Source organism: Pituophis catenifer, unplaced genomic scaffold, assembly GCF_029215685.1.
Source record: "Pituophis catenifer annectens isolate HBS135680 unplaced genomic scaffold, rPitCat1.0.hap2 SCAF_1, whole genome shotgun sequence".
Lineage (NCBI taxonomy): Eukaryota > Metazoa > Chordata > Lepidosauria > Squamata > Colubridae > Pituophis > Pituophis catenifer.
In genome coordinates, this window is record NW_027256881.1 from 105,341,189 (window position 1) to 105,355,386 (window position 14,198).

General features: G+C 37.7%; 1 protein-coding gene across 1 annotated transcript in view; it reads left to right on the forward strand.

The window, feature by feature from the left end:
- The window catches only part of ASCC3 (activating signal cointegrator 1 complex subunit 3), a 212,384-nt gene that overhangs the window by 47,354 nt on the left and 150,832 nt on the right, over positions 1-14,198 (forward strand). Inside the window, exon 10 of the mRNA XM_070932828.1 lies at positions 172-312. Coding sequence (XP_070788929.1) covers positions 172-312 — 141 coding nt within the window. The remainder of the gene's footprint in view (positions 1-171; positions 313-14,198) is intronic.

The following is a 14,198-nucleotide window of genomic DNA, read 5'->3' on the forward strand; positions in this document are numbered from 1 at the left end:
CTGAGCATTTATTCTGAAAATAACCAAAATCCACATGCAGCTATTAATTTTCTTGCTGTCTATGTGCTCAGTTTCATTTTTTTACATAAATTATTATTGGTATTAGTTGATGTGAATATTCAGGGTTGAACATTTTCCTTATTTATCAATCTAGCGTCTTTTTCACTGCAGATAGTTTATGTTGCTCCTATGAAGGCATTGGCAGCTGAAATGACAAATTATTTCAGCAAACGTCTGGAACCGCTGGGCATCATGGTGAAAGAGCTGACAGGCGACATGCAGTTGTCAAAAAGTGAAATTCTCCGAACTCAGGTACCTATTTACTTTCTAGGGCACTCTTGACAGTTTATAAAGAATAACAGTTGAGCCCATTGTGTCTCATTACTACCCTACATGAGATGAGAACACACACATCATTCCCTGCCTGAGCAGTGCAAAGAATGGATTGGTGGTGCTAAGCAAACTGTCCTCCAACAAAACTTTCTCCATCATTTATTATCTGGAATCAGTGGCACATATTTGATGTTCCAAAATGCTGTCCAGTGATTGACACAGCTGGAGTTTTTAATAGGCCTTAAAAGAGAAGGTGGAAAATCTTCCTGATGGTAATTTGGTAATGACATTCAAAATTCCATATTAAGAAGTGCTTTATTGGATTAGGGCAGGGGTGAAATGGTCCCAGTTTATTGGATTAGGGCAGGGGTGAAATGATCCAGTAGCGATGGCGGCGGGTGGTTTGGAGAACCAGTAGCAAAAATCCCTGTGCCCCCCCCCACCATGCCCAGCTGAGCCGCACGATCATCAGAGGCTTTTTTTTTTTTTTTTTTTTTACTTTTAATGCTTTTAAAAGTTAAAAAAAAAAAGCCTCTGATGATCGCACGGCTCAGCTGAATCGTTGGAGGCTTTTCAAAGCATTTTTTTTCTGCAACCTCTTTGGCCGAAGAGGTGGTAAAAAAAATGCTTTGAAAGCCTCTGACGATCCCAGCTGAGTTGCCTGATTGGCAGAGGCTTTTCAAAGCATTTTTTTGCAACCTTTTCGGCTGAAGAGGTTGTAGAAAAAATGCTTTGAAAAGTTAAAAAAAAAAAAGTTGGCCACGCCCACCCAGTCACATTACCCCCCTCCCACCAAGCCACGCCCACAGAACCAGTAGTAACAAATTTTACATTTCATCCCTGGATGAGGGCCAGCTAAGTGAGAACTAACCACATCTTCCTAGAAATGTATGGATATGATTGTCTGGCTTCTTCGTAGTATCTAGGTAGGCAGGAGGTGAATGATCCATTCAGTTCTCCTAGCTCAGCTTTCTGTAACTACTGCACAAAAGGATAGGTATTCCTAGCATTCACAGGAAGCACAACTGCTAAATTGGGTAGGAATTTTGCAAGTTTCCATCTCAAATATCTGGTGACACCAGTTTAGGAAAGGTTGTAGTTATTTCTGGTTTTCTCTGCTTTTTATAAATCCTTTTTGAAATGAGCGTCCCATCCTTCTCTTGATGAGGTAGAGAATTCAGGAAATCCATTATATGTTAATTAAAGAGGCATGCTTCTTTTTTCTTTATTTTGAGCTATTGATGATCCATTTGAAGGAAGGATTCTGAGGAGTCTGATTTTTTAAAAATAGTTTCTCTGTACTGTTTAAAATGATATGCAGTGCTATTAACTGTTCCTTCAGTGGCTTTTTAAAAAAACAGAAGCCGTACATCTTTATTTCTGAAAGAAGATGTTTCATAAATTTCATAAAGAAGAGAAATCCAGCAACTAATTTGTCCTTTAGGATTTCCATTTTTGTTTTTGTTCTTGTTTTAAGACTTTATTCTAAATTGAAAAGTCACTTATGTTGTCACTAGCATTTCCTAATAACACTTCCTCGTCCAAGGCAGTGTTGGAACTTCAAATCAACCAGTCGTAAATCAAGATTACCTGTAAATATACTTATGCATACACACACACATACCCACATGCACACATAAATACACCTGAAGTACTTTATAGGAATATAACAAAATAATGATTTCATGAATTAATACATAATACTAAGCCATAATTTATTTCATCTGTGGTTTGGCTAGATAAACTAGGTGTAAACTAAGCTATAAACCATCACTGATAAACCATAGCGTGTCCAAATATTATGTAGATTCTAACGTAGTATTTAAATAGTTCTCATGAATGAAGGCAAATATACGTGTCCTGGAATAATGTTGCAGGATCCAATCTGAGTCAGACCAAAGGTTTATTCTTTCAAGCTTTCAGGCAAGTGCTGGAGTCCATCCTCAGAGAACTTCTTCAAAACGTGTGAACAGCTCAGTGAATGAGAGAGAAGTTCCCTGAGGATGGGCTCCAGCATGAGCCCAAAAGCCTCAATGAATAAACCTTTGGTCTCGGTGACCGTCTGGATCCTTAATTATTTCTGTTATTAATTTTTAGTCCAAAGGTACTTGTATCATACGAAGGGCCTAATGTGTTTAAACAAATAATCTGTAAAAGGAAATGTACCTCATTATGGATGTGACTACCCTGTTTCCCCCAAAATAAGACATCCCCTGATAATAAGCCCAATCGGGCTTTTGAGTGCATGGCAATAAGGCCAAGCTCTTATTTCAGGGTTCAAAAAAATATAAGACAAGGTCTTATTTTGGGGGATACACGGTATTTAGATACATAGTGGATACCTGCTATTTAAAACAAATGAATCAGCTTGTTCTCTGTTGGAATTCTATGTGCAAAGAAAAATCCTTGAAACTGACTGTTTATCCCATAAACGCTTGATAGGTAGATTAGCACTCAGAAAATCAGATAATAGATTTTTTTCTAAAGAGCTGGTAATTGTAACATCAGATTTAACCACACAATTTATGGTTTGTGCATTAAATGAGATGGCTGTTGATGTGTTTTATTTTGATATAATATTCAAATTCTGAGTGAGAATCCTTAAGTAATCTCTTAAAAAGTCATCAGCACATTTCCTACATATTAACTGGTTTACTATTTTATAAAAATACAGGCTGGTTTTAGTGAAGTGGAAGATTCTTTGCTTAGTTGTGCTTTTTCACGAATGGAGGAAATCGCTCAGAGGACTGAATAGAAGGCCGTCTCAAAGTTTGAGTGATTGATTGCTCTTGCACTGACAGTGAAGGAGTAAGCAGTAAAACAGACAATCTAAGAGTTGAGGCTGGCAAATAATATTGAGAACTTTTGAAATGGGGGGATGAGGATCTGATGGATTTCAAAAACTTGAGCTACAAAGATTTTATACCTCAATTGCAATTGAACATAATGCATAGATTTTTTTTTAATGTTAAGTCTCTTAAAAATAAGAAATGCAATTATTTGGTTCCAGAAGTGCCTAAAACAAGAATCGATATCAGTACTGCCATTTTGAACAGTTGAAGATGCAACATATTCTAAGGCATGGGTGTCAAACCTGATTGCATCATGTGACATATTGTGACTTTTTTGCCTGGGGTGGGCATGGCCTGAGCGTGACGCATCCAGCCCGCAAGCCACCAATTTAACACTCCTGTTCTAAGGCAATGTAGGTAGTTAACAACCACTTGTTTGGCAACCATTTGAGGTTACGGTGATGCTGAGGGAATGGCGGTTACAGCCAGTCCTTGAAGTCCTGGCTGTCCCAGCATCCCGCAATCATATGATTGCAATCTGGGCACTTGACAACTGACTCACCACATTTGCAGCGTCCCACAGTCACACGATCATGATTTGCAACCTTCCCTGCCAGCTCCCCACAAGCAAAGTCAATGGGAAAGCTGGCAGGGAAGGTTGCAAGTTGCTTAACACTCCCTATCTGTGTATCTCCCCAACTCCTCTATGCTCACGCCACACCTCTGTTAGTCACTCCCTCATCCTCAAGACCCTCCTTGACCCTCTTATGTGCTCAAGCTGCACCTCCCTGCCACTTGTACACCTTCCCCCACCTGGCAGCAGCCTATCCAAGCTCCTCAATAGTTGTGCCAGGCTTCCCCCACCACTCATGCAAACCTCCCTAAGCCGCACTGCGCTCAACCCATTAAAAATGAAGTTCACATAACCACCGCAACAGCTAGTAGCATTGAAGCAGCCCTCACCTTCCACAATTTCATTCCCTTGTGAGTCATGCGCCCTAGGATTTAGTCACATTCTGTAAGTTAGTCCATTTGAGATATTTCAAAAATCATTGCCCTGTGATGCATAATTTTGCCCAGTTGAAGGCAATGAAAATAGGAGTTTTAGAGATGGTAGGTAGGTAGGTGGATGGATGGATGTTGTAGATGGATAATAAAATGATGCACTGCAAATACTGTGTCTTTATTACATTTTTCAAATAGGGGTTCTTGTTCTTTTTATGCTTTCAGTTTTATTTACTTTCCTTTTTGTATATTTTTTGGAAAGAATCAGAATGAAATTGTTATTGGTTGCTGATCTGGTTCATAACTGACAATTGAATTATTATTTAAAGACTTGGACTTTTCAATAAACGAGAATACATATAGCTCAGGTTTGCATTCTGGAGTCCTTGCTGCTCTCTGTTGTTTGCTTGCAGGTATTTCAGTGCCATAAATAACATCATCATCACTTGGACATTTATTATGACAAATAGTTGGTTAACACTGCTAAGTCTACAAGTATAATGAGCACCAACGTTTCTAGAGTTTTCCTCTGTTAAGCATATGTGACAATTATTTCCTGAACAATTATCTTATTCTCAAGTGGGGGATTATATTTTGGATTTTGGGTTCTATTTTTTCTTACAAATAATTAAGAAAGTAGTAGTTTTCCAGTTACTTCTCTGCTAAATATTCCATTTCTTCCCATTATTTCTGCTGCATTTCCACCAGAAGGATTCTTTAATGCTAGAAAAGATAGCTATGTTTATGTCCTCCTTGCTCAGTCTGTAGCAGTGTTTCTTAAATTTGAGAAATTTAAAATGGGACTGAAGAATTCTGGGAGTTGAATTCCACATACCTTAAAGTTTCCAAGTTTGAAAAACACTGGCTTATAGCACATGCATTGTCCTCGTGCCTTTTCTACCCACTTCCAGTTGCCAGTGTGCTTTTCATATAAATGCTACGCCGCCGGCTATGCCATAGGGCCCCTAAATAATGTCTGCATCATATTGTGGCAGTTGTTTCCACTGCTTTTTATCATGGTGAGGGAGGGTAGTATCGCATTCCCTTTTGCTAGTGATTGTCTTTTTATTGCTAACCAAAATTTAAACCACCTCAACTTTTTGGGTAGGTAGACATATAGAGATTGACAGGAACTGCTAGAAAGTTGTCATGATGGGATCAGCAGAGTTTCTGATGATAAGCAACATTGGAACTAATGTTATTCCTGACATAAGTTAGAAGAGTACTCTGTTAAAATTGATACATTTGACAAAGTACTTGTATTCCCCCCCCCCCGCCCCCGCCCCCACCCCCGTAATAAATAACTAGGGAAAGGATTAATGCTGTATGTTTTGCACACAATCAGAATGCCTTCTTTTGATCAACATTTTGGCAAGGTTGTGTAACACTAAATAAGATTTATTCCTTTACTTTGCAGAGAAATCTAGCATTTCTAAGTGGCACAGCTAAACTGAGAGAAATTAATTTTTTCACAATGAGATCTTTCTGTCCCTTAAAAAAACTACAAATGGAAGTACAGTAATGTACCCATTTTTCTTTTAAAAAATATTAGTAGAATATTCCCAAAGGCTTGTAATGGTGTTCAGAGCTGAATAAAGGGTTAAATCTGAAGCTCTCTTTAGTGAATTTAGCATTGTTTTGGGGTATGTCTTTCTTACCTCACACTGAGTTATCCATGGTGGATTTTCTTTCAGAATGACATGTGTCCTAAACAAACTGTAACTTGCTGCTTCATTGTAAATGTAGTTGGTCTTAGAACGGAATTCCGTTGGTAAATTTGCACCCTTTCCACCCTAAATTAATTGTTAGTAGAGAATTTTGAGATCATTCTTTCCTTTCCCTGTGTGCAAATTTGTAGAACAATCAACAAGATCAAAGTAGCTGTTCTCTCTCTTTTTTTTTAAAGGAGGGGGAGCTTTGGCTCCTAGTGAATTTGTCATATGCACTGCTGATGAATTTAGATGAGATTCTGTCTCATGGACAAATAATGTATTGCAAAGTGAAGATCCTAGGTTCATTTTGTGATGTGGAAAAGACCAATAGCAAGGATGCCCCCCACTTCCAAATCTGCCTGGAAAAAAAACCCTGCCAAAATCCAGGCTTCTGCTGAGTGGAAAGTAATCAAATGTTGGATACTAAATTCAATTTCCAGCAAAAGATGGAAGAAATTGTACTTCTACAGATAAACCCCAAGCTATGGGTATACTACGTTGACGATACCTTTGTGATAATCAAGCACAACCAGGTTGATCAAACCTACCAAAGGATCAACAACGTCTTCACGGATATTCGATTTACAATAGAAACTCAGAATGACAACAAAGTATCATTTCTGGATGTCCTTGTAACCAGAACCACCAGTGGCCAACTTCTAACATCTCTGTACAGGAAGGCAACACATAAAGATCAAATCCTCAACTTCCTCAGCAACTACCCAAAATGCCATAAGCAAAGCTGCATCAGAACACTATTTGGGAGAGGGGAATCCCATTGTAACACGACAGAGTCCAGATCAGCAGAACAAAAACACCTATTCAAAGTCTTTGAGAGAAATGGATACCCATGAAACTTCATCCGGAGATGCCTACATACAAACAATACAGACACTCAAAGCAATACAATGAATACAACAGGAACAACAACAACGATCAGACGAATCACAATCCCCTACATACAGAATGTCTCAGAAATGACAGTAAGACTACTGTGCCAACGTGACCTCATAGTAGCTCACAAACCAACCTCAACTCTCAGACGGACCCTGTCAAAACCGAAAGGGTAGACAGAAACAAACAAAAGATCAGGCGTCATATACGGAATCCAGTGCAGCAACTGCGAAAACAACAATGTTGGACAAACAGGAAGAAAACTATCAACCAGACTTCCTGGCTGTCAAAAGACATGACCTACTATCCTTCATGTCACTCCACAAAGATTCAGAAGGTCACAAATTTGATCTAACTGGGACCACAGTTGTAACCCAGGTGAAATCAAGGAGAGAAAGAGAATTCCTCGAACCCTGGTTTTCTACCAATAAGTCAATAAACAGACACATTGACATCTACCCAGTCTGCCAATCATTGAGAACGAAAGGTAGCATTTAGAACTAACAAACAGGAACCACACTATGCAGCAACAAAATTATAACCCATCGGCTCACAAGAAATCTGATCACGTCTCAGTAACAACAGCCAGCCATTCAAACTATCAAACAATCCAAAACCATACCATGACTCAGAAGCACCCAGATAAACAACTCTAATCCTAATCTGCATCACAGACACTACCCAACTATAGCCCAGCAACAACAGCCAGCCAATCAAACAGTCCGAAAACAGATCATGACTGAGAAATATTCAAACAAACAACAGTCAGACTAATTTGCATCTCATAAAAAGGTATTTAAAGGTGTGTGTTCTGACAGAAGCGCACAATTCAAAACGCACTGACGATGTCTCCTCGAATGGTGACGAAATGTTTGCAACCAAATTGCCAAGCTTGGAGCTCAAACCAACAGCCTAACTACCAACCCGAGCTACTAATATTCAAACACATTTCAATCAGACACTAATTTAAATAAGACACTAACAGGGTCATGTGATCCCCTTTTACAACCTTCTGACAAGCAAAGTTAATGGGGAAACCAGATTCACTTAACAACCATGTTACTAATTTAACAACTGCAGTGATTCACTTCACAAATGGGGCAAGAAACGTCGTAAAATGAGGCAAACTCACTCAACAATTTTCTCACTTAGCAACATAAATTTTGGGCTCAATTGTGGTCGTAAGTTGAGGACTATCTGTGAAGCTTTCTTCAATTTTCTTAATCATTCAGTGTGTATCAGCAATAATGTCTTGTGTTTTTTGGCCTTTTCTAAAACCTTCTTAAACATCTGACATCTCTCTTCTATGTAGGACTCTGAACTGTGTTGGATGATCCTAAGCATTGTTTTGCTAGCGTATGAAATTAAGAATATTGTACAATGGTTTGCATACTCTATTGATTCTCCTTTTTTGATGTTTGAAAGTAGACTTAAATGTTTCAATCTGTTGGTCACTGTCTCCAAATTTACTGGCATAGTTCGGTTAGCACCTTGATTGATTCTTCTTCTATTTCTTATTTCAGTGGGTATTCTATTAGTTCCTGTAGCCTTCCAACTTGGTAATGATCTAACTTGATCTTCTAATACTAAAGATTCTTCTAAGCAAGGAATATCTTCTAAAATATTTTGGACATTGACTGTATAGTATTTCAGTATATGCTTTCCATCTTTATTTGCTCTCTTTTGAATTGGTTGCTATCCATACATTGATGTCCATACCAATTTGAGGTTAGAACTTTGTTCTGAATTCAGAAATCTTTTGAAAGACTTTATTTTTCCATGCCTGTTTTCATATTTGACTTTCTCTTATCTTTTACATAATGTCCTAGGGGCAGCAGTGTCATACACTAAAAGTACTATCATTATGTTATGTAAAATAGATAATCCTCAGGTTACAGCCACTCATTCAGCAATCATTCAAAATTATGACAGCACTAAACAAGGGGGACTTATGACCAGTCCTAAGAGTTTTGGCTTTTGAAGCATCCCTGTAGTGACTTGATCGAGATTTAAGTGCTCAGTTTTGTTATGTAGCTTATGTTGACACAGCTGTGGTTCTGTTTGTAATTCTGAAGGCAGATAGGTATGCCAGAATTGCCAAATAATATTACTAAATGTTAAAGGCATCAAAGTATAAAATAATACAACATGAAAGCTTTATTAACTTGCCTTTAGGTAATGTCTCTATAAAAAACTGAATGTTAATATGCAGAGATCATCTGTATTTTTAATTTACTTATAAAATATATATATACAGTTAGACTTTTATATAATAAATGTATTTTTTAATTACAGTATATAAACTTAGAAGATTTTTAGCAGTGCACTCTGTGCAAATATGATTTTAATAATGCACTTCTCATAAAACAAACAAGATTCTCCTTAAGAGAAATATTTCATTACCTCTATTAATAAGTAGGACATTGTGGAATCCCAAGAGTTAGTTATTGACTTTCTTCTTCAAGATTTAAGGTTTGTCATAAATTCTTTTTGTTGAGAGAAACCCACACTTCTGTAAAATTGCTATATAATTCTTCTGCACTTTCTCTCTAGATACCTAAAAGCACTATAAACATTAAGAGATAATAAAACACTCTTTATAGTTAATGCAAATGATACATTAAACTAGATTCTTTTCCTCTTAGACTATAATTTAAAGGTATTCTGAAGTCCAATTATCTTTGATTTGCCTGTAACAAAAAATTCAGAGAAATAACCATGCTTTTTAAGTGAGTATTTCTCAGTAGACTAATGGACCTGAGTGGAAAAAGCACAAAAATTGAGAAGTGAGATGCAAGTGAATTATGCCTGTTTGGCGATGATTTTTTAAAAACTCCTCTAAGAAAAATCTATTCGTAAAATGGGAATCAGCAGGGCATTTACCTAAAGTAATAAGTAAAAAAAAAAACCATTGGGCCCATGTTGTTCTGGAGTGGATCTTTTCACCGTGCAGATATTTGGAGCTAAAAAGACCTTCAGATGAATTGTCCATAATAAATGGAATATACTTCATCCCATCTATCACTGGAATATCCAGGGCTTTGGAAGAAGACAAATTGGAAAGGAGGAAGGACCAGGCAGGCTCATCGGATCCTGCTCCAATTATCAGCATGCCAATTCTGCCCTGTTCAGTTTTCTATTCATTCCCTGAACAAATGTATGCTATCATTGAGATTATAGTATAGAAGTGGTTTCATAGAAATAAGAGAATGGGATATTCTAGCATGTGTTATGTGTTTCTTTGTAGTATGTATGTATGTATGTATGTATGTATATAAATATATACAGATGGTCCTCAACGTATGACCACAATTGAGCCCAAAATGTCTATCGCTAAGCAAGACATTTGGTAAGTGGGTTTTGCCCCATTTTATGACCTTCCTTTTCACATTTATTAAGCGAATCACTGGAGTTGCCAAGTTAGCAATATAGTGGTTAACTGAATCTGGCTTCTCCATTGACATTGCTTGTCAGAAGGTCGCAAAAGGTGATCACAATACCCTGAGACACTAGAACAGTCATTAAACAAACACTTGTAAGCTGAGGAATATATATATATATATATATGCAAAAAGCTAGAATATTTTTAAACAAGGAAGTTAGACAGTAAAAACACAAACACCCATACATATATACATGCACATGCCTATAGAAAATAGAAACTTTTTTACCTTGCTCCTACACCACCACTCCGCCAACCTCAAATTGCAGTGCTGTCTTAATATTAAAGAAATGTAAGATCGTGGATTAATTCCAGTATTCCAAATTATATTTTATATATGGCAACTTTTCACATTTTGTTTAGGTTCTCTCAGTAATAACTTTCTGATTAATATGGGTAATAAAAGGAAGAAAAAACCACTCACAGGTTCATTGCTGTTTGCTGTGAGACACAATAATGGAACGTTGTCGTACCTGATTAAGTAGCTAATTAGCATCAATCAACTCTGGCTGTAGAATAGCAGAGGTTAGTGTAACCATGATTACTGAGGCAAAAAGAACAAATGGGAAGGGGGAGGATGATAATGATAGGTTAATAATATGGATCTCATCTATTTTAAAAAACATTTTGATCATAATTTATATTTGCCGACTGCTAAGTCTCCAGACTGTAATCATAAGTTTTGTAAGATGAATTTCACAAACCATAAATGTTTTTCTATTTTTACTTCAAAATCTTACATGATTTAATGGGCACGGTGCTGTGTACAAACAAAGCAGGTGTTTTGATGTTGTTCCTTTTCAACAATAAGTACAACACATCATGAGCATTCACACTTCCACATATCTCACCTTTCCTAAGCTTTATTCAGTTTCATTCTTTCCTGCCATAATTATTTCATTAAGTAACAAACAGTAAACTAGGCTTTAACAGTTAAACAAATACCTTAAAGAGTTCGTTTGTTTTTCTTTTATACTTTGTCTAAACAGGAGCACTAAAACTGATGACTGTTGGATACAGTATTCAAAATGTATCTGCTAGTAAAAGCTCTTCCGGTTTTCTGTCATCTAGGGATACTGATGGGTTGACAGTAGGTTTTGAGAAGTAGGAGCACACTCTCCAAAAACTAGCAGAACAAGGCCAAAATGAAATACGATTTAATTAACTTAAAGTTACTTTTAGATATGATTAAAACTATTAATCATTTTATGTTATTAATATTTTACTGTAATAAATCCTATGTATATTTTTCAATTACTGAATATTTAAATATTAACTTAAATATGTATGTAAGATGGATTTAGAATTGAAACCTAATTTTCTCATTTATTTAAATGAGAAAATAAATTTTCATTTGTATTTTGTTACTGCCCAGCTCCCAAAACTCTAGGCAATTTACAATGAGATAGTTTAAAAAAGGAATCCAAATATAATAAAAATATATTAATCAGCAAGCTCAAACAAAACTAAAACAACCCATTTACCATAAAAACAAATTATCCAAATTAAAAATCAATTACTAAATGCCCATTGAAACATCACCTTTATAGCTTTGTGAAACTCCGCTACCAAAGATGCCTAGTGTACCTTCAAGGGCAAGGTGTTTTGCTGTGTGGGACCAATTACAGCCAAAGATCTATCGATCAATCTATTTATCATCCCAACACAGCATCTTGACAATTTTGAAGATATGAAAAAATTTAAAACACTCATGGTATAAGTCAAGATTTTTTTTAAAAAAAAAATCTATATATAATACCAAACCTAGTAAATCATCCTTAATCACAAGGATAAAAAGGGAGAAAAAAAGCGGAAAAAGTAGAAGATGATGCAATTGTGAGCTCAACAGAAATGTTCTCCCAAAGAGCTCAGTTTTTAACATCCATTACCAGGGAGGGACCTCCTCCGATCTCCCTTAGGTGACTATTCCAAAGCACCAATACCATAGAAAAGCATCGCCTTCTATATCTGCCTCCTTTCAATTACAAGCATTTCTCTTTAGATGATCTAGTGTAGGGGTGTCAAACCCTTCGATCCAGTCCGCAGGGTGCTTAGATTTGGCCTGCGGGGCCACCATGGAAACAGCAAAGGAATGGCTGTGGTGCCTGTGCCACCAAAAATGGAGCTCGGGAGGGCCATGGACTGAGCTACATTTTCGCTGGCAAAGGGTTGCAGGAGACCGTCACAGCCGAAAATGGAGCTCGCGAGCCTATTTTCGCTGGCAGAGTGCTCGGGCTGCCACAACAGCTGGACCTGACAAGAGTGACGTTGAGCTGGCCACGCCCACCCTGGTCTCTGAGGTCAAACACAACCCTGATGCAGCCGTCAATGAAATCAAGTTTGACACCCCTGATCTAGTGGGTTCAGGCAATTAAGGTTGGACCAGCCAGCCTGAGGGTACCCAAGTGTCTGCCATGAAAGGCTTTATAGGTCAAAGCTAGCATTTTAAATTGTATCTGGAAATCAACTGCTCACAACTGCAGGATGCTCAGTATTGGAGCTACATGTTCCCAACATTAGGAACCAATTAATACAGAGGCCAATGTATTCTGGACCATCAGTAGTTTCAGAGTAGCTTTAAAGGCAGTCCCATTACAGAGACTGAGTGGTAATGACAACATCATTATCATAGTCAGATAAGACTGCAGTTGGTGCACCAAGTGAAGGTGGGAAAAAATCTTTTAGCCATGGCTTCTATTCGTTGCTTAAGGAAGTTTATTCCAGAAAGGCCTCTAATTACAAATCAGCTCCTTCACAGAAAGTGCGAGCCTATTCAGAGATCATGCTGGTGTCAAATGGAGAATCATAATGAATTTCATCTTGCTTGGGTTTAATTTCAGTCTATTCTCTCCCATTCAGACTCTTAGAGCCTCCAAGCACTAGAATATAACATTGACAGCTTTCTCCCTATACCCTGGGATGGTGATGTAAAGCTTGACATGGTCAACATCCTGATGGTATCAGATCAGAAAGAGTTGAATAACCTCTCTCAAAAGTTTCATGTAATGGGTTAAGGAGTAGAGGAGAAGGGACTGAGCCTTGGAGCATTATCAAAAGCAGAAAGTATCCAGTTGATTTTTCATTGCTTAAAACTGAAGTCTATGGAGAATATAACAGGATGGTTGGAAAAGACTGTTCCCAATCGCTAACCCTCTGAAGATAATCTAGTAATGGTTGAGGGTATCAAAAGCTGTCAAGATATCCAAAATAACCAGGAAAGGTATACGGTGCTCATCAGGTCCTAACATAAATTATCCAGGAGAGCAACCAGTACATCTGACTGTGACCCTTGACTGAAAAGATTCCAGATGAACCACTCTTCTAGGGTGCTGGGTAGCTGCTTTACTATTACCATCTAACAACATTTCCTAAATCGGAAATATGGAGCACAACAGATGGCTTTCTAAAACCACCATATCCAAGGACAACCATTTCAGAAAAGGGCATAGTATAGTTTCCTTCAAGGACTGAGCAACGTCTTATCTGTAGTGAAGCATAAACAATGTCCAAGATCCAAGTAGTACACACCTCTCCTGCTCCTAGTAAAAGCTAGAGTCAAAGCCACAAGCCACACTTTCACTTTCTAGTTTACCAACCTAAAGGAATCTGAGATAACACAGTACGAAAATGCTGTAATCACCTTTAACTCTGGACACCACTCTGTCCATGAGAAGTTGTGTTAAGAACTTTGGTGAACACCTTTGTCAGAAGAATGCTGAACAAATTGGTCAGAACAGCCAGACAGGAGTTTGCAATGCTACCTGCTTCCTGAAAAGGAGTTTGTAACCCTCTACAGGATAGCTGGACAACAACCCACCAATATAATAAAGGAGAAAACTGAGAGTACTTTGCCTCCCTCATTGCCACAACTGAACCTATAGCAAGTACCTATAGTCAGTCAAATTCCCTTTTTGTCTTCTTCCACAGGCACTCAAAACATTTTTTTTTCTTTTGAACCAGTCCCCTTGATTTTTGGCAAGGACAGAAACCCAGTCCTCCTCTTCTTAAAATGCATGTATG